Raw genomic sequence first — 22,031 nt, forward strand, 5'->3', positions numbered from 1 at the left:
CTTAAAATATCTTTATTCCTTGCGCGAACCACATACCATATACAAGGAGCATGAAGATTTTAGAACGTCGTGTAAGTAACGGGTTGGTTAGACACTCTTTCAGGCTAATTTGCCAAAGGCTGTTATGGCTTAGCGAACACCCCTTAGCAAGTATTAGTATGCCTGCTTCAAATCTAAGGAATAAAATATGCCTGTACAGATATACCACTAACCCCATGCCTGGAGATATTCAAGCTAAACCACAACCCTGTGCATGTATATCGTATGTACCCCAACGTTCTTCTCCGTAGATGGCACCTCATCTTTCCATTTTTCATTTTAAAATCAATTCATTTAGAATTTTCTGCGTCGAACATAATTATATTCCAAATGAAATACAGTCATTTTTAAAGAACAAGAAGGAGTACTATCAGTACATTCGAACATAACATAAAATTTACGTTTACAATAGACGGATAACAGATTGAAAGAACGAAAGAAAGAAAAAAACCCACCACAGATTTTGAGCCTATTCAGGAAAATGGAACAAAAAAAAAAATGATCTGACTGAATTATGAAAGAATGTATTGTGTGATGTGAATGCAGAAGGCTGTCGTTAAATAAGCAAATAACTTGAATGAAAGACAGCCTGAAAGAAGAAATAAAACCTATAGAACGTACATCATGTGTACATAGAGAAAAAGACGCTAAATTTTGGTTTTATTGTGACATTCATGGTTTTTCTGCCTGTTTGATTGGTATTTTACGATGTTTTCCATAACAACGGTAATTCAAAACGAAGTGAATTTGAAGCTAAGAAATGCTTCTTCTGTTCGGAATAATCCTGTTATTTTGTTGTCCATCTCCCCGTGTCTTCGGTTTATATTTCGACACAGAGTAAATTTATTCATAATTATGTTTATAACTAACCCTCCATTTTGCTAACATAGGACTCGGCTATGACCCAGGTAAGTTCACCGTCTCAATTATAGTCAAGTATAGACACTCGTATGACGCCCTGTACCTCCACCCGGCCACTGACGCGAGCGGGAACTTTTTCTTTTGATTTCCACTGAGATGCTGCACCAGACAAGGTTCAAAGAAAAGTCATTTTCATAATTTTCCTCGCTTCTACTTTAATTACTCTACGCGGCCGCAGCTGGCAAGTTCGCTGTCGACAGCTGCGAAACAGGTTGCCGTGAATCAACGTGACTCGGGCCTATCGGGGACGCTGCGAATTAAAGGAGCAACTCTCACGCGCAACTTGCCAATTGAATATGTTTTGGGGCGTGAATCTTGAGCCTGGAGGTGAAACGATGTTCGGTTTGGATGAAATGGACTTTAAGAAACCTTAAAAAGAGCGCAACCTTTTTCACTTTATGACTCGGTGGAATCGAACGTAACCTTTTCTGCTCAATATATGTGAACTCTACAACGAATACAAGCGGCATGTGCTGAAAAGGATGAATGGCGGTCGTTTTTAACTTCAGAGGTGGTACATCATTGGTTTGCGCACCTAGAAGCAGCATTCAGTCGCAAAAAAAAAATAAATGAATCAATATAAAAATACAGGCAGAGGGACAGATGAGAGACATACACACAAACACCTTTCATACCAAATTTGTATTGATATTACCAGGCGGGGCTGCTGTTTGATCTTTCACGGTAAACAACAACACTGTGCAATACACCAAGCTTAACAATTTCCTTTTGATACCAGAGCAGAGCAGAGCTTACCTAAAATTCTTGAAGGAAAGGGAGACCCATGATCTGGAATGATGAACTTTAAAACAACTATTCAGGGAATCCAGATCAATCAATTATAAGTTAACTTCTTCAATCATCATCATCATTTTCATTCTCTTTGTATACCGAGTAGAATAAAAGACAAAGTCCCCATGAAATTGGTAAAAGTTAAATATAATTTGAACAGGTGCATAGAAAGGTCCCCCCCCCCGAAATATTTTGTAGAATCACTCCTTTAAATTATTTTTTTTTTCTGCAGAGGAAGAAGACAAAGGGAGCTCTAGCTAACCATGATCACCGCAGCAGCACCGCAGCGAGATAGACCTCAGGCTGGTTTTCGTCACCTTCGTCACCTTCGTCACCCCTCGTCGTCAGGAGACGATCCGAACGGAAGAACATGATTTAACATTAAAACAATCAAATTTCAGTGCTCCAAGAGCATGAGGAATGAGCCAGGAAGGAGGGGGGGGGGGGGGGGGGTGAAGACCACGAGAAAGAGAGGGAAGAGCATCAAAATGAAACGGAAGATGAAACAGAGTATAGCCACGAAACAATAAGACTCGAACTAGAAAGTAAATCATCTTGCACACCGAAACGTTGCATTGAAACACTTAAATATCAGCACATTTTTTATCTTTTATGTTCACGCATTCTTGAATATACGCATACTATACATGCAAACATAGTACATAGTTTTCTACATGAATATTATGTGTAATTAGCATACACACACGCGCGCGCGCGCGCGCGCACACACACACACACACATGACTCTCACACTTTTATTCTGCATCAGGGACAAGTGACTGACCGCGCCTCTGTGGAAGGACGAAACATCAGGCAGTATCTGTCTCACTTTTGAGGACAATCAGCAAGTTTCAAAAACTTAAGTATGTATTTTTGTGTCTGAAGTATCATATTGTTGCAAATTCCTAAGTTATAACTCTTCCTTTGATGGGTTTAATATTAAAGAGCAAAAGGATATTGAATGTTTTATAGCTTTATATCTTTTTCTTTTTGCATGTCATGTTTCGTACACATACATTCTTTCTTGAAAATGAAAATAAATAAATGAATGAATGAAATATAATCAATAAAACACGATAGAGAAAGGGGTTTTAAAAACTCCCCTCGGTCGTCAAGTGATACAAACCCAACTAGGTATGCAGACGAAGAACAACCAAAAAAAAAAAAAAAAAAAAAAAAAACACCAAGAAACCCAAGAGCGACTTCATACGCCCACACAAACATAACATGCACATTATACACACATGTATCTTGCTCCCTCTTCCTCCAACTACCCCAGACTCAATACACTCAATTTTCCAGGGTAGTTAGCCACATTTCCCCGGGCACACGAAAGAAAACGCCTCTGAAAGGATCAATCCCCTCCCTCACTCCTATCCCCCCCCCCCCAATTTCCCTTTACACTTACACCCTTCATTATTTGTAGTGAAGCATTCGTCACTCCGTCCCCCGTCTATGAACGCGCGCGCGTTAATTCCTTCTCCAGCCGACGTCTTGTCTTGCAGGAGGAAACCACTTCTCACGGCTCAGTCTCGCCCGCAGCCCTCGCCTAGCTAGGTCACACCGTCCGCATCTCGGATAAACGCTTTCTCCGCCAAATCATTTCCCAGGTATGTCACTCTGTTTTTGTTTTCGTTTTGTTTTTGTTTTTTATGACTCTATCTCTCTTCCCGTCACACATCTGCATTTGATGATTTTGGTTTTTTTTTTTTTTTTTGTGACTAACCATCAAAGAATCATGTCTTGCTCAGTGATCTTTTATTCTTTAAGTATTAGATCTCCTGCTCTCAGCAACATAATCATCAACATCTCAAATAGAGCGACACTTTCCGTCTTCTCGAATGCGAAATGCGTGTGCATTTGCACATTTTAAGAGACGTTTGAATCAATGCTTGAATGCATAGAGAACAACCTAGTAAGCTGAAATTGTGTGCTCAAATGCATATTCCCAACTATAATAAATTTTAGTGTAGTATGGCCTTTGTATTCGAGAACGTGCGGATCGGTCATTTTATTTCATATTCATCTTCTTTTCACATTCGAACATGACTGAGATTTATATGGTACTACATAGTGCTGGAATGAAATACTATCGGGTGAAGAAAGTGCTCCATATATCCGTAATCCGCGACAAAGTGCTATTATTACGACCAAAAAAAAAAACAAAAAGAAAAGTCGTTCAATTGACAATTTTTGTCGCGGAGATCCGAGAATGCTTGTGACTGCTGTGATGATATTCATAGTTTCATAGCATAACGACAATGGCACGGTTTTAGACTAACAACTTCAATATGTCAAAACAAAAATAATACAGAAAGGGGTAAACACTGACATAATGCAGGGGCGGATCCACGAATTCCGTAAAGGGGAGGCGCCTTTACAAAATTAAAGGGGGCGCACCTGCTCCCCCCCCCCATTTTTCTATTTATTTCTTTTGTTTTAGCAAAAAATACAGAGGGGGCGCGCGCCCGGTGCGCCCCCTCTGGATCCGCCTCTTGTAGTCTCTCATAGCAGTTTTCTTTGGAGCTCAACAACACCATTATCTTGAAGGAAAGTGTTACAGTGGGTGCTTTATTTATCCAGGGAGGTGTACTTCCCTGGTTTATCAACGAGTGAATATTCCACAGGAATATCAGGATAGCCAGGAATGACAGAAGGAGGCTTCGTCGGATACACTGTACGTAGATGTTGTCACGTATGAGAAACACAAACGAGAAACACATACACTCGACTAGACACGTCTTTAGATCACGACCTAGACTCTCATACTTATGGGGGAGACCACCCAGTGACGAGGTGGAGATATATAGGACCATGTTAAAGGTCTTGTGTAACTGCGGATAACATGTTTTTCCACCTTTCCAGGGCCCTATTACATTGTAGCATCATGAACCGAAACTACGTGTATAAAGTTTTGCGAGAAATCTTTTAAAAAGGTCGAATTTTAGCCGGAACGGGTCAGTTGTGGTTTTCCAGAGTCCTTCTAACCTAAAATCGCGAAGTGCATTCTTTCAAATTCAGCGAGATAATATTCTTTCGTCGTAGAGTCAAAAACCTCAAACATGATTAATTTTAACTAAGGAAAAATTTTATCCAGGGGTGGGCATCTTTGAGCAGAGTTTTACAGTAGAACCAACCCCTTGAAAATTTCGTGATTTAAATCAAACAAATTCGTTTATTCCCTTATCTCCCTTTAGCAAATGATCTTGGAAATGTTCATTTTAAAGTGCCAATAGAAGTCTTATTGACGCCCTTCGAAGCACTAGCAACGTTCAATTCTTTGACACGAAGAGGCATGCATCAGATAAGGTTTTATATATCCTAAAACGAACTGACTAGAAACATTGAAAGCTCTTAAATACGAGAAAACACGAGGAAACTGAGTTTTGTTTCTCCGTGTCGAAAATGCGGTTCGAATTTCTCCACATCTCGTTAAATCATAACATTACTTTGAAACCATTTCACTTGCCATTATTGTGGGGGAGGGGGGGGGGGGGGGTGGAGGGATTCAGAAGACTTTAAGCTGTGAAAAGGCTCCGTGATTTTGCGATAAATCATTGCCAAGTTCTTCTAATGTACTTCTTCTCACATCTTATCTTATCTGACATGTTATGATGGATGAGATTAGTTCTGATGGTAAAATGGGGGTGTACATTTCACAAGACGTATAAATATTTATACGTCTGAATTGTTTTCTGTGCAATGTGAGAGGAGACAGAGAGAAGACATATTAGCCAAGGATGTTATGTCTGAAGAAACAAGCTAGATAAACAGGAGAATGCAGTTTTCAGGTTCAAAACCCGTTTCCGCGATAACCTTAGTGTTTTGAAAGAATATATTATGAGGGCATGGCATAGGACTGCGTACAAATCTTGACAAACTTTAGACTGAGCATGCGGGTCTGATGATAAGTTGAAATGAAAGCCTGGGATGAGTCGTACTCGAGGACATTCGATCATTCTGACCGACGCTTCGAACGCATTCCCATTATGACCTTGGAATGATAACTTCCTGTCGGTCAGCATCAATTTTCTAATACCTGTTTCCACTGACCTCGAGGTCAGTGTCTGTGTCCCATCATCCTCTTCCGGCCTGAAGACTACGAGCGCCATCTTGCGACGTACATTATGAAATCGTTTGATCAACAGAGCAAACTGCCGAGAGGAAGAGTCATTTTGTGTAGATTTTTACCACACATATTCTCAAGGGCATGCAGTATCTAATGATTTGTTCGGTTCAGAAATGCATTGTTAGGATGGTGTTGCTTACAGGCTCCATCAATTGCATCTTTTTTTTTTTTTTTTTTTTTTTTTAGTACAGCTTGATTCTTTTACGTGACGTCCATGCGGTTGATCATGTCATAAACGCTGCCCTCCCTAGAACATTAACTAAAACTGACAAGAACAACAAAACAACAACAACAACAACAACAACAACAAACAAACCCAACATGTTAACAACCAAACAAACCCTCAAACCAGCACCCATAATATACACACATGTCTTCACTTTACATGTATTCTGCTAAAAATGAAACTCACCAGTCCTGGCGGATACCTTTTTGCTTTTCTTTCTCAAGAATCGGAAGTGAAAGATATCCTTAATTCCTTGGCTTTGCAAAGGTTGGGCTTTACCTCATTTTGTTTGAATAAGTCGCGCCGATGTGACGCGGCACTTGCATATAATAGATGAGATTATCATGTTGCCTGCTCCTTCCGCCGCAGTAATCCGGAAATGTCGGTAGATTCACAAAATGCAGACAATATTGATTAAAGGCTGGTTTGCTGACGATATGCTGACACCAAATAGATTATAATAGGTTCTCGAATTAACTTTCTCGCATAAGACATGATTTAAAAAAAAAAAAAATCACTCAAGACTTGTGGACTGAAATTGGATTTCACACTACAGTCATAGTGTAATTATTTTTTTTTCCCGGTAATTATTATAGATAAGATTTGCTTCATTTTCATTTTGATAGGTAATCACGACATTCGATCCTCTATGTGAGCTGTTCCTGTTCTCTTTTGTTCCATCTTTATGAATGCTCGGGACTATACTGTAATTTTCCCTGTAATATATATATATATATATATATATATATATATATATATATATATATATATATATATGTATACAGAGTTGTTATTATTGTCATGATGATGATGATGATGATGATAATGATCATTATCATCATTTTTTTTTTCATCAGCACCATCATCATTACAAGCATAAAGACTCCATCGGACCAAAAAGCATACAACTTATGCTGAAGGGTGTCTACGTGGCCATAGAATATGAAATTCTTTTTCTTTAACGCCTTTTCAAAATATGATGGAAGCATTGCTTTCAGACATTTTCCGGCCATAAGCCAACTTTCTTGTCGAAGTTTTAATCAGGAAATAAGTGCAATGTCTTCTTACATGTAATCAGTTATTCTGAAGAGAGAGAGAGAGAGAGAGAGAGAGAGAGAGAACCAGAATATACACAAACACAACTAACTGCGTAATAAAAGAGGGCTTTTAAAAGCGCTCTAAAGTTCTGACGATATGATGATGAGAAACTATGATGAGAAACGAATACACAATGAAGGAGTCTGTTCCGTCCATACTTCTAGTCACATTCCCGTAAATATATAGGTAATGCAGGCATGTGTTGACGTAATGGGGTGGTATGTTTGATCAGAATGTTTTACCAGGCAAAATACAGCGACGGGTTTAAATTTGCCATCGTCCTTTGCAAGAATAAAGTGTCATGCTAAAAACAGCTGTCTATAATCACCACTACATGGCAGATGAATGTTGTTGTACTCTTTCATGGCTCAGACAATGGAAGAATGTGGACAGAAGACCATTTCAAAAAGCATTGGATTAGTCATCCTTTGTCCCATGGGCAACCCCTTGTTTGCCAATGTTCCGAAATTTCACACATTTTTCACACATGCGAGTGGTTCTGGGATCAAATCACTCTCCTCGGGACTCCCTCAATCGCCACTCTAACCCCCCCCCCCCCCCTTATAACCCTCCTCTCGGTAAATATTGCCACCAGCTAGTTTCATAAAAAGTCATGGGGAGAAAACTCCGTTTCGTTTTTAGCTCACCTGAGCCAAAGGCTCAAGTGAGCTATTGCGATCGCCCTTCGTCCGGCGTGCGTCGTGCGTCGTGCGTCGTGCGTCGTGCGTCGTGCGTCGTCCGTCGTGCGTCGTCCGTCGTGCGTCGTCCGTCGTGCGTAAACTTTTACATTTTTATCTTCTTCTTGAAAACCCCAAGACCGATTTTCATCAAACTTGGCAGGTAGCATCCCTAGGGGGTTAGGAACTCAATTTGTTAAAATGGGCACCATGCCCCACCCAGGGGGCCCCCAGGGGGGCCCAAACCCCCCAAAATTAAGGAATCTGTAAAAATCTTCTTCTCTAGAACCAGAAGTGATAGAGCTAAGTTAATACTATGAGTTAGTACATTGATGACTGTAGTTTCAAGTTTGTTCATGGCAGAATCAGGGGTGCCCCCCTTGGGACCCAGGGGAGGGGGGTGGGGAGGGGTCCTAATGGGGCCTAAATTATACATTTTCATCTTCTTCTTGAGAACCCCATGACCAATTTTCACCAAACTTGGCAGGTAGTATCCCTAGGGTGTTAGGATCTCAATTTGTTAAAATGGGCACCATGCCCCACCCAGGGGCCCCAGCGGGGCCAAACCCCCCAAAATGAAGGAATCTTTAAAAATCTTCTCTAGAATCAGAAGTTATAGAGCTAAGTACTATGAGTGAGTACATTAATGACTGTAGTTTCAAGTTTGTTCATAGCAAATCCAGGGGTGCCCCTCTTGGGGGCAGGGGGGGGGGGGTTGGGAAGGTCCAAATGGGGGCCTGAATTGTACATTTTCATCTTCTTCCTGAAAACCTCATGATGGATTTTCGTCAAACTTGGCAGGTAGCATCCCTAGGGGGTCAGGATCTCAATTTATCAAAATGGGCACCATGCCCCACCCAGAGGGCCCCAGGGGGCCCCCAATCCCCCCAAATGAAGGAATCTTTAAAAATTTCGGCCCTTATTGTACATTTTCATCTTCTACTTGAGAAGCCTGGTCAAATTTTAGTAGAGCTGTGAATAATTTAGATTAGTGACTGCGTGAAAAGTGAACTTGCGATACTCAGGTGAGCGCTAGACCCGCGGGTCTCTTGTTTTTTTTCCTTTTTTTTTTTCTTTTGCGGCAGACTTCCCCATGAATCATCCACTTAAAGAGAAACCTCCATTTTATATTCGTATTTGTTAAAAAGACTCAACTGTGAATGGCACTGCGGTCGATGACATGAACGTCGTCGAGATGAAGATTTTTAAAGAAGGAGGAGAAGGAAACGACGAAGAAATGTAAAAGACCGCAAGTGTACCCATTCAAGAAAACTTTTTTCAGGAATTAGAATCTGCATAAACACAAAAATGAATACAAAATTATAGATAATTTTTGCCAGTCGTTCAAGACAATTTTTTTCTTTGCTACTCTTCGAAGTAACAATGTAGCAAGAGTAACTAATGAAGGGCAGAGGGCATAGTCAGTAAATCTTTTACCAAAGCATAATTCTTATCATAATCTTCGATGCACACATTTATGAATATGGGAAGTATTATAGGATGACATCATGGTATTGTAACGGCCGATACATATACTGTTTAACGGAATCGTCGTCACGAAATTTCAACATTATCATAGTTATAGAACGTCTCAAGTCTCAATTTTCATCCAACTTCTGTTTTCTTTCTTTGATTTACCCTTTGTGAAAGTAAACGTGGATATGGGATTGATGTCATATATTAAAAAAAAAAAAATCGAGACGCTCTTTATTTACGTTCAATGCCAACATTTTATTACTATGCCCTTTGAGTGCGGTCATTTCCCTTCGAGGCGGGCGGTCTTAATTCCTACCATTCAGAGAGGAAACGAATGTTAGCAGAGACATGCAGCCTTGAGTAAAGTCTGTTGCTGTTATTAAATATATATATATAAATCAAAATCCTCAACTTCCCCTACAGACATTTGTGCAAAAACGAATATTCTGAAATGAGGTTTAGCCCACACTGTAGAAATTTCACTTGTAAATATATGAAGCCATTTGTGTGAATATGATTATCACCAAATCGTCAACGGTTTTTAAAGCTCCGATGGCATAGTTCATTTAGGTTACTTTTCACACTTTACATTAGAAAGTTTATTGGCGTTTTAACTTTGACTTATTTCTCGAACCTCCTATCAGTTCTCTGTTTGAATTTTAAGTGAGCATGTGTGCAAACATCAAAATTAAAAAGAGAGAAAAAAGGCTGTCATGCGTTCGGTTGTAGTCAATGTTTCTCGATTCTTTTACGAATTTCGATAAAGAAAATAACAAAAAACATGTTTTTTTCCAACAATTAAGAAATATTTATTTTGCATGCCAGTATCTTGATTTTCTAAGGGATATCTAATGTAACCAAACAGAAAAAAAAAAAAAAAAAAAGGACTTAACCAAAATGAACAATCAAGTATAAAGGAGCAGACGAGGATGTAGACAAAGTTGTAATCTGTGTCTTGCCCGCGTAAAATTCTGAATGTTACTCACACACAGACACAGTCTCAAACACACACAAAAGAGAGACACACACAATCCCATGCCGGTACAGACACTAACTGTGTAAGACACTGAGATGACTTCTGATAAAAACCTAATACATTATAACTCCCCGAACGAAAACGGTTATAACGAAATTCTCGTTAGAACGTAGTAAAAATTCAGTTCCTAAAATCATCATCTACATGTCTTCTATTATGTACTTTACTGTTCGGGTATAACTAAATTTCCTTATAACGAAAGAAACTGTCAATTATAGAAACTTCCTTGAGTAACGGGAGTCGCCTGTTTTATATCGGGAATGCTACTAGCTACACTTTCATCTTGTATGGATAGCACTTTGAAGTGGATCGGACATCTGTAACAAACATGTTGTTGACCTGAAATCTCTTCCGAAAGGTAACAATCCCAGTCAAGATGCCGGCCGACTTCAGCGGAACGTGGAGCATCGACAAGCACGACAGCTTCGACGCCCTGCTCGACCTCCTCGCCGTGCCCGCCGAGAAGCGACCGCCCTTCCCCATCACCCAGCTCACGGTGGAGATCACCCAGAACGGCGACAACATGCACATTAAGAGCACCACGGCGCAGGGCTGCAACGACTACAGCTTCGACGTCGGCTCGGAGTTCGAGACCAACCTCGTCGTCTGGATGCCTAAAATGAAGGTGGGTTAATTTCCCCGAACTGGAAACATTAAAGGGTATGTTGGATGACCCAAATGTATAATGTGGATTGAGTGAAATGCAGCGATATTAGTAGATCACATCAGTGAAAGTTTGAGGGAAGTCTGACAGTCCACTCAAAAGTTGTGAATTTTTAAATTTTCAGTGCGTCCTCTGCTGGATTTGAAGACTACATCACTTTGCGATGTCAGAGCAGGACGATGTACAGAAAATATAAACGTAGAATTAAACGTGTTATTTTCATATTTCTAGCAAAATGAAAGAGCACTTGATCCGCCTATTTCAGAAAGCAGGAGGTGCAATTATGGTGTCAGTAACATGTAGAGGAAATATGTACTTTTTATTAAAAAAATGGTATTTAGTGAAATTCTCCTCGTATTTTCTCTAGATCTTTGTCCTGCAACGATGTCAGAAACTGTTTTAGTCTTCTAATCCAGCGATGGAGGCACTGCAGTGCAACATCAGAAATTTTTAACTTTTAAATGGATTGTCCGATTTTCCTCAAATTTTCACTGATGCGTTCTACTGATATTGCTGCATTCGCTCAATCCAAATGTATGTTTGAGTGAACTTGTCCTTTATAGCTAGGATTGTTCACCCTGAAAGGAATTTAGATTTCACATATTATCATTATGATAATAATTTGTGAGAATCAAATGGGGACCATTATAAGTCATATAGAGTGAGCACTGTTGTGTCAGAAATCATGTTCAGTCGTATGGTTGTGACATCAATTTGACAGAAGAAAATAAAATCTAGCTTGTTTCTGTCATGTCATTACTGTGTTCCATTTCTTGGAAAAAGAACAGTGTTTTCGGATGATGAGTTTCCGCAACGTTTTTGGATGACGGAGTCAAAAGACAGGAAATGTTCCCTTTGACTACATTATAGACTTAACAACTTCTTGGAACTTTGTGGCTGCTGCTATTCCACGTCAAATGCACGGTGCTACTTTTCACTACAATCATTCTATCCGCTTCCTTACCACATAGTCTTATGACAAGTCTTTGGAGATGATTATTAGAGGAAATGCCCGAAGGTTTCTTGGGTGTGTATGCGGCCCTGAAAAGGGCCCACTCACACTCTCGACGTGACGGCATTACAAGCATGTTCTTGCTGTTTTCAAGATAATGAATGAACATGCTTGCCGAAACGTCGAGAGTGGGTCTTTCAGGGCCACAACATACCCAAGAAAGAATACGTTGTGCACTACCACACATCGTTCTAGCCTTCTAAGATTTCATCGGAATAAATGCCAGCTTCAGTTATTGGTCTTATTTGCTTCAGTCGTTTTTTTCTTTTTTTATATCATTCTTGGTCGTTATGCTTTAGACAAAAGCTGCATCCAAACGTCACTCATAAAGCTTCATCACTCATAAAACTAATGATCTGTCCTGTGTGTTACAGGTGACATCGGCTTGGGAAGGTGACTCGGTAGTGCTGACCAACGAGCAAGGATTCAAGCTGAGCCGGTCACTGGAAGGTGGTCAGATGGTGACCACGATGGGCAAGGGCGACACCACGGCCAAAGTGTATTTCAACAAGACGTCCTAAAGAGCATACACAAGGAGTTAGCTGTCCATGTTGTCTGTGCCCCGTCCATGCCTGTATGTAAATAATTCGCGAACACGGCTACAAGTTGAGTATCCTGGAAGAAGTCCTGCCCTCTATACGCACCGACTACACAGTTAGCACGATTAGAATAGAATCCGTTCATGTCCAACATTGCCTTAATGGCAATAACGATAAATAAACCAAATATTACGTTAGACTTGTGTCTTTATATGGCACATTTTGACGTATGGAAACCAAGATAGAGCTCATTGATGTTTTCATAGTGGAAACTATTATTAACCATTACTCTATATGCGAACATGGATGCATGTGTAACGAACTGTACTTTCTCCAGTTAGCATGGAGTATAAACATTTGCTTCTGTTTTTTTCTGCCACATTGAACACGTCAACAACACATTTCTTGATGTAATATGTACATACACGATAGTGAGGATAATGTATGACGTAATAGATATAGAGGCTTAAACAATATGTACATGTATATATTTTTCGGGTTGGGGAACTAAGATCATTTCCTTTCTTGAAATTTCGGCTGTTTTGGGGGAAATCGACAAAATATTGATACCCCTGAACTGTCGAATTGTCATGATTGAAAACTATTGCACATGCTGATAGAGACAACAATTTTCGAGCAATCCTGATGGAACATTTCATAAAATTTTAATTAAAAAAAATCACACTTATATAAAGAAGAACCAATATATTCCGTCCTATGAATTTCTCCTGACCCGGTCTCGCTCAAATATGTGTTACTTCCGTTATACTACACTTTGTGTGTTTTGAGTGTTGATTGACACAGGTATTCCCAAAGCATTGTGCTCACTGTCCAAAGTCCCTGGCACGGAAGGGTAAAGCCACACCCACTCTCCCCACCCACTCTCCCCACCCACCTTCCCTCCCTGGTCCTTATTGTTTTAAGAATAATGGTGTCCAGTTCTTCCTCAAGTGCAAAAATCTGATTAAACAAGCTATGTGTCATGGTTTTAACATGTTTGTGTTAGTGTAGTGTGAAAGTGTTTGTGTAGGAGACTGTTTTGCAACTTCGAAGTCAGTTGAAGGTCGAATTCTGATTTTAGTTAAAGATATATTAAATATATCGATCCCTTTATTCTTTAAGGGTATCTGTTTTGTCATGTTTATAAGAAAAAAAAATGAGTCCCCTGTGTCAAAAGGTAGATATTCCCTGCTCAATAAATGACAGTGGTGCACCATAGAAAATCGTGTTTTATCATTATTTTTTTGCTTTCATCTGTCTTGAAGACTCTAAAAATAATTTACTAGAAATATTCTTATTTCAGTTTCATGCTCGGTTTTTTTTTTTACAGACGCACAGAAAAATTCCGGATGAATTGAATGAATGAATGAACGAATGAATGAATGAATGAATGAATGAATGAATGAATGAATGAATGAATGAATGAATGAATAAATGAATGGCTGGATGAATGAATGAATTTAATGAATGGAATGAATTGAATGAATGAATGAATGAACGAATAAATGAATGAATAAATGAATGAATTAATTAATGAATGAACGAATGAATGAACGAATGAATGGCTGGATGAATGAATGAATTTAATGAATGGAATGAATTGAATGAATGAATTTTACTGTGTATGAGACTGCAGTGAAGAAATTTACAGCTGTGCTGCTTTCATTATCCTGTCATCATGTCTGACTTATAATTCCAAAAAACAGAAATGAAATCGAAAAAAAAAAATCACATTGTCAGCTACTACTAAAGGCACCCAAACACATCCAATCCTCGAAAGATATACAAGTAAAATGAGTAAATACCACTGATTCACAATGTAATGAACTTTGAATTTCGATATCAATTCCACTGCACTCTGATGGCAATGTCATGGGCATCACTATTCTTGGACCAAAGAACTGAACTGAATCGACAGACTTAAATCCATAATCACGTCAGCTCAAATTAGTAAGAAAAACACAACCAAAAGGCGAATTTCACTTAACGTTCAATACATGAACTGAATGAACTAACAAAGTAATACGGATGATGACGATGCAAGAAGGTTTAACTCAACAGGATTTATAAGTCGACAAACTGATAAATATTTCACCATGTTAATAAAAGAAAAGCAAAAAAGAAAACACCAGAATGATTCGTGCGCTACCTAAAATTCTTGGTTGATCTAACACGGCAATCGCAAAGTAATGTAAAAACATTATTCATTTCTACAGACGGGTACTACAGACCTATAATGCTCTAGGTAAAAGGACAAGGGCATGCTTTCCAACACAAGGCCAACAATAGTGTGGGAGTTAATTTCTCGTCAAACATATCCATAAAAACCATGTACTATGGTACTTCACCGAGTGAAATTACATTACAAGACAGCAATAAAATTATGCGGGTTTGCGCGAAACGATCATTATGCCATGAAAAAGGCAGACATGGACGCGTGTAGTAAATTCACGTACTTAGAATCGACGATCGCGAATTCATGTTTTCAGAATTAATCAGTAGAGAGTTAGTGCTCGAGCTCTCTATTAATTGGTTAAAAGCGTTGAAGGTCAAATAAAGTCATTAATCAATCCTAGCGTTACGCTTTCTGCTGCGTCCTAATCGTTATCGCTCCTGCCTGCAATGTCAAATTAAAAGTCTGAAAACAAATTATTAGTTTAACATCAACGTATGTTCTCCCACCTAGTCTTCCATGTCATTTCAGCTGAAATTCTGTCTTATTTTTATTTTATTTTAATTTCTGATTCTCAAATCATGATTAGTTCCAAAGAGAAAGGCATATCTTACAAGAGGAGAATGGTGCCCTGAAGTCGCTGTCACGACAAAAATCGTTACACTGCTCCCAGTGGCCAAGCAGCTTATTGCAATCCAAATATAGAATTGAACAGCAAGGGAAGATAACTGTTGTTCTGTAAAGTAAACATTGCCTTTGGGAGCATAGCTTTTCTTTATTCAGTCATTCATTTACTATTTTTATTTTCAAACAAAAATATACATGGATAATACAAACTAGATGATAGCATATTTCTTGTTACATAGTACATGTATCACATGATACTGTAATGTATCTCGTTTCAGTAAAGACTAATGGAAATAAAAATTGAGGGGCTACGAAAAAGCGAACTTGAATAGTGCAGTCCCCTCACTTATTTTGCTTGTACATTCCAGAATCCAGAGGCATTGTGTTTTAATCCATCAGGGACAGACAGACAGACAGATAGACAGACAGACAGACAGGTAGATAGATAGACAGACAGATTGAGAAAGAAAGACAAAAAGACAGAACAAAAATCATCAAGAATAAGGAAAGTCACTCAAAAGAATAACTTTTATCTGAACAATTGCGCTTTGCAATGTTATAGGCATTCATCATATCTCAGTATAGGCTTGAAAATAGTGACATGGAAAATGATATTTTGAATTCGACATCGATGAAAATAATGAAGTTTTTGTCATTTTGTCTATTTTTGTCTTTTACCCATGTCGCAATGCACGTAACCAATAGGATAAAGAGCCAATTGAAATCTTTAGCAGATTAGTCTTGGTCGAGACTAATGCCGGTGACGACAACCCGGATGTTAATCTTCCTCTTCCCGGTCACAAATGTAGCTTGGGTGTCGGATAAAAAATTCATCGCCTGACATTGCATGCAGCACACACACAGTTGACGACCCATAATACCATAGCTCGATCAAAACACACTGCCACCATCCCCTTGACATCCAACTATCCCAGCCGCCGGCGCTCTGTCAACTGGCCCGAGCTCGCATCCCATATCATTGACGCCCTGCGGAGCTGGCTGCCTTCATCAAGGTTTATCCGCCACGCCTATAATTGAAGCACGGAGGGTCCGTAGAGGCTTTGAGAAGAAAACGACGAAGAAGAAGATAAGGGAGGTCCCTTGCTTCACTTGCATCCCCTCTGGATCAATAGTCTGACACAATTGTCATCGGTGAGTATAACATTTCACAATAATTGCAGTCCCGTCTTCTAGTGAAAAATGCATTAATCCACCCTACACATCGCAGTGCACATAATGATGGATGCATGTGTGGGAATGGAGCTGGAGTGCGTTATGCATAATCATGAAGAATCAAAAGATACTAGTACAACATGCATTTCTTTGCCTATTTTCTACCGCGTTGCGAACTCACGTAAGTACACTATTCAAAGCCGCACACTCATGAAGAATCAAAAGATACTAGTACAACATGCATTTCTTTGCCTATTTTCTACCGCGTTGCGAACTCACGTAAGTACACTATTCAAAGCCGCACACTGCAGCTATTCTTGTTTATACTAGTGGCAGATATCCTTCTAAATGCTCCCTATCTACATCTATCTCTACCGATTCCTATACTCTTCTCAAGCTGCAGCTTTTCAGTAAGTCCCATCACATTTTGTCACTGTTTGTCATTATCATCCTTTAAGCGTAAACTCAGACAGCATGTATTGAATAGCTACAACACACAAGTGCACTAACATTCCTTTTTATTATGCTCATGGCTGTTCTGTTATACTACTCGGTTGTTGCCATGTGAACAGACTTATGCATATATACATTTAGTTACATGCTCTCTCAAATTCCTGCCCATCGGTGTTTTTCCTTCCACTTCTAGTAAGACCTTTGGTCGTGTCGCATAGCGTCCACAGTTTCCCCTTCTTTCTTTCTTTCCTTTTTTTTTTTTCATGCGGCATTGCAGCTGGCTGGTATATCACATATAGGAATTGCAATTGTTCATGTTTTCCATTTTTCGAATCTTTCCCCGTGTCTACGGAAGCCGGAATGTTTAAACCCTAACATTATGTCGTATTCACAACATCACTCCCATGTCAAAATTGCTATTAGAGCAACTGCTATAGTGTGCAGCATGTGGTTGCTTGTTCTCATTTTATCACACACATACATATAATATATATGTGAGAAGAATCTTCTGTACCCCCGAATATTAATAGTAATTCTCTTTTGTTTATCCTTACTTTTTGTCTTTAATTTTTCCCGTGCTCCTCATCCTGTACCCCACACTAGGCTTTTGTTGGGACCTACACTCAACAAGCTTTGCTTTTTAGTAGGTTCCATCGTATTTCTCTTTGCATCCTTTACTTTGATTGAAAATGACACATCGACCGCTATGTATTATGTTTGTATTCCTATGTCTTTATGTATGTATCCAAGCTGGACATTCTGTTTTGTTATATCATGTATTCTTCAACGAGAAATACGAAAATAAAATTGGAATTGAAATTGAAGCATTTCTGTAACATTTTCACTTGTATTTAAATGGTGATACATTGACCGTTATGTTGTATATTTACTTATATTTCATTTGTACATCCAAGCTGAATATCGTATCTCATTTCGTTATTTTTATATAATCTTCATTAGAAATATATGAAATCAAAGAAATAAGAAATACATGAGATCACAATCAAAATACATGGTTGACGCTATAAGACGAAAATCATCCCGAAATAATGATTCATGAACAAGCGCAAGTTTCTCAAAATGATGTCGTTCCTTTCTGTCCAGTGAAAGTCCATACTGTGGTGCAAAATTACTTTTAAAACAAAATCTTTTTGTAAAAAGTAACGAAATTTGAAACATAAAACTGGACTAAACTAGCGTATGCAACTTGTCACGATGACTTATTTTAATTAAATTCAATTCAAAATTTTAAATCCCAGTGTAATTTCAATATTAACACTGGGATATTCAGAGATAACATGCGAAAAGCTACAGCACAGCAAATTAATCAGAAAATCAGAAACATTTTGCAATAATCATGTAACTGAAACTAAAAGTATGTACACTCTTTATATCAACGCGATGTTTAGTCAGCATTATGGATAGTTATGTAGAATTCAAGATTCACCGGATTTTGCCTTCGATGTTAATGTACTTAGATAAAGGATAATGCGAATTGCCATGTTTGTTTTACCTGGTAATTCTGCGGGTCTCTGGTCGGGCTTTCAATAACCTATTACCGTAGGAAGCGCTAACGTTTCCGCCGGCTGATAAGAAAACATGAACGCGGAATTGGTTGAAAGGCAGCAGTGTAACAAACACAGGATTTATGGACGGAGCTGACCCGAATAGCCTTATCGTTTTCGACAGTCATTGTCAAACGAGAAATTTATGGTTGATTGAGGTTCGGTCGTAGAGACAATAGGAATACAGCACGAAGAGTGGAGACAATAAAGTATTTATTGTTGAAAACTAAACATGGCAAGTAATGGCGGGGGTGAGAATGATCGTCTGAACAACTAGAGAGAAGGATATCATATAATTATTATGGGAAATTAAAAACCGACAGCTACAAACCTAGTGGAGTACAGATTCAGTTAAAGGGATCGTGTAGTTTTGGTTGAGACCTAATTTCAGGTTTCTAACATTTTTGGTGAGATAATGAGAAACCTCTTATGAAATATGAAAGAGCATGTAATTTCATGCGGAATTCAATGTTTATTTGATGAAAATTGGTTTTGAAATGGATGAGATATCCAAAACAGAGCGATTCTAATAAAGTGTGGGACCCACCTTTTATTACGATTGCTTTGTTTTACTTGGCTTTTGGATGTTTCAGTCATTCCAAACCCGATTTTCATCAAATAAACTTTGAATTCCTCTTAAAATGGTATGCTCTGTACTATATCATACATGTTTTCTTGGTATCTCGCAAAAAGTTAAAAGCCCAATTCTCATCTCCACCAATACTGTACCATCCCCTTAAGCCGAATGAAAAACACTATTAACTGATGTAACAACAAAATCAACCGCAACTTCATAACTTTTAGGTAAATTCCATTCCATGTTGTAGGTGACTTTACCTACAAGAGTGAAATCATACAAACAGTACAGTAAAATATTTTTGTGTTTATTTTTTTATTCAAAATTGGACATTAATACAAAAACAAGATGTTGGACTCGAATGCTTTGCAAGTTTTCACGAAACGCCATTTTGATCGAAATCTTGGAACATGCTAATTTATAGATGAGGCTTGCACAACAGTATAAATTAGATCACGTTTCGTCGAAGTTTGAAATACAATACAATCCTTTCCAGTTGAAGTTCCTCCATAATGCTACTCTATAAAAAAAAAAAAACTCTACAAGAATATTTGTGTATATATCAGTGTCATTTCCACGGAAAGACGTGTGAGGCAGTGACATCTTCACCTCACCTCATTTGTAATTGATCACGTGACTCTCATTATCCCTGTCGTAATACCGCTTCGTGAAGATACGAACAAAACGTTTTCTTGCAGGGGTCGCGGGACGGTTTTTTTTTTTTTCAGTGTGTATATTGTATATGTGTGTAGTTTGTGTGTGTGTATGTGTGTGTGTGAATGTGTGTGTGTGTGTATGTGTGTATGTGTGTATGTGTGTGTGCGTGTGTGTGTGTGTGTCTCCGGGCAGAACCCTGTTATGAGAGAGTCATATGTTTAATCGTTGTCGGCGGCGTATGTGTGTGTGTGTGGGGGGGGGGGGGGAGGGGGGGGGGGGACCCTGTCTTTTAATTTCCGATTTTTATAAACAATTATTAAGTTTCATCTCTTCTGTTTGTTCGACTGTACTGTATACATTTCAAAGTCAACTCGAACATAAAGTGGAATTTCTCTTTCAAAATTATATATAGATATTATATTTCCAAGCATTATTGCCTTCTTTTTAATTTGCCAATAGATCTTACCATTGCTTTATCAACATTTTTCAAATGCGTCACAGGTGAAAAGAGACCGACTCAAAAGAGATCACACACACGTACACACTTTAAAAAAAATTTATATTTTTTATAATTCAAATTTCGTTGAATGATTTAGAAATCATTTGCACGATGAAACAATTTCACACAAATAAAAAACAAAATAAGTGCAACATGTAATGTGCTCATTGGTGCTGTTGATCACATAAACGCCTATTATGATCGTGTGTATACTATATACATACAACTAAACCATGTGACAAAATATGTTTGATAACCCTTACGTCATGATTTGTTTTTATCGATCGAAATCTCGGGGTCTGTGTCTGTTTTTGTTTGTTTGCTTGTGTCTGTGTATGCATGTGCATGTGTGTGGTAGCATGACGTGGCTGTAGTGTGCAGATTGTCTATTGTAACCGCATGATGTGAGCCTTTTTAAGACGGGAAAGGGAAAACTATCAACTCTAGTGTAAAACGAAAATGCAAAGGGAAAATTTTCCAGTCATATTCCAGCGCTTGCAAGCCCACACGTTCAGACCGATCAGTGAAAAGAAGAGGTTAAAAAAAAAAAAAAAAGAGAGAAAGATTTTTTTTTTTTTTTCAGTAATGCTATAGTGATAATACGTAACATTGGGTGTAATTTGATATTTAACCTCAGACACATCCCCCATCATGCCGGTCGACTTCTCGGGCTCGTGGACGATCGATCATCACGATGACTTCTCGGCGATGCTGGAGAAGCTCCAGGTGCCCGCCGATCAGCGACCACCGGCCACAATCTCCCAACTCGACGTCGAGATCAAGCAGGACGGCGACAACTTCACGATCACCAACAAGTCGCCGGCGGGGACAAAGGAGCACAGCTTCACCGTGGGCGAGTCCTTCAAGCTCGTCATGATGGGTAACATGCCCGAGGTCGACGTCAGCTCTTCCTGGGACGGCGACCGCCTGGTCTTCACCGACAACCGCGGCGTCAAGCTCACCCGCGAGATCGTCGACGGCCAGATCGTGTCAACCTTTTCCATGGGAGACTCGTCAGTCAAACTGTACTTCAAGAGGGTCTAACTATGGGCCGTGTTTAATCGATTGCTGTTAAATGTATCAGAAATAGTTAATCCTTACGTATACGCTGCGAGAGAATGAGAGCATGTCGTAAAATTTTTGTATTGAACCAGTATAATGTTATGTATACAACTTTGTCTTTCCGTTGAAGAAATTTGAATCTGAAGAAGTTGAATTGGTACTACGTGCATATTATTTCCTCAAAGTTGTAGTACGGCTTGCTAATATACCTTAAAACATTTTCAGGATATTATACACCTTATGATAGACAAAACTCTGTACTTTGACAACAACAGCGATGGATACAGTGGTATGTAAAGTGGCAGCTACAGAAGAAACAAGACTTGCACGCAAAGTGATAGATACGTCTGCAACCGCAGTGATAAACGTATACCATAATATTATGAATGAATTAAAAAAAACATGAGGGGGATATAGCCTCCTATAGAGATTCAACCTGCATTAAAACACAAACCCTAAAATTCGTATGAGTAGTAGAACCTTCGAGAAAACAATGGATCAATCTATGATCAATAAAGTACCGAGGTAAACGTGAACGTACCATGGCTTGAACAAGAAAAACAAACAAACAAACAAACAAACAAACTAACTAACAAACTAATTAACTATCTAACAAATTGTTTAAACTTGCCATGT

The 22,031-nt window shown here is 38.9% G+C and overlaps 2 protein-coding genes across 2 annotated transcripts; both read left to right on the forward strand.

Annotated features, from left to right (window-relative positions):
* The first annotated feature begins 3,222 nt into the window (after window positions 1-3,222).
* Window positions 3,223-13,826, forward strand: LOC140230774 (fatty acid-binding protein 1, liver-like). The gene is made up of 3 exons (XM_072310916.1): window positions 3,223-3,362; window positions 10,753-11,019; window positions 12,445-13,826. Exons 2-3 carry the CDS (start codon window positions 10,771-10,773, stop codon window positions 12,589-12,591), a joined length of 396 nt encoding a protein of 131 aa, XP_072167017.1. The 5' UTR covers window positions 3,223-3,362; window positions 10,753-10,770; the 3' UTR covers window positions 12,592-13,826.
* A 7,158-nt stretch (window positions 13,827-20,984) lies between these two features.
* On the forward strand, window positions 20,985-21,450 carry LOC140230784 (fatty acid-binding protein 2, liver-like). The gene has a single exon (XM_072310926.1). It carries the CDS (start codon window positions 20,985-20,987, stop codon window positions 21,375-21,377), a length of 393 nt encoding a protein of 130 aa, XP_072167027.1. The 3' UTR covers window positions 21,378-21,450.
* Window positions 21,451-22,031: the final 581 nt, after the last annotated feature.

Source organism: Diadema setosum, chromosome 1, assembly GCF_964275005.1.
Source record: "Diadema setosum chromosome 1, eeDiaSeto1, whole genome shotgun sequence".
Taxonomy (NCBI): domain Eukaryota; kingdom Metazoa; phylum Echinodermata; class Echinoidea; order Diadematoida; family Diadematidae; genus Diadema; species Diadema setosum.

What these genes read in the sequence shown, in the direction of transcription:
- LOC140230774 (XM_072310916.1), top strand. Translation starts at nt 10,771, where the DNA reads ATGCCGGCCGACTTCAGCGGAACGTGGAGCATCGACAAGCACGACAGC. An exon ending in TCTGGATGCCTAAAATGAAG is followed by an intron (nt 11,020 to 12,444) that starts GTGGGTTAATTT and finishes TGTGTGTTACAG; the next exon opens with GTGACATCGGCTTGGGAAGG.
- LOC140230784 (XM_072310926.1), top strand. Translation starts at nt 20,985, where the DNA reads ATGCCGGTCGACTTCTCGGGCTCGTGGACGATCGATCATCACGATGAC.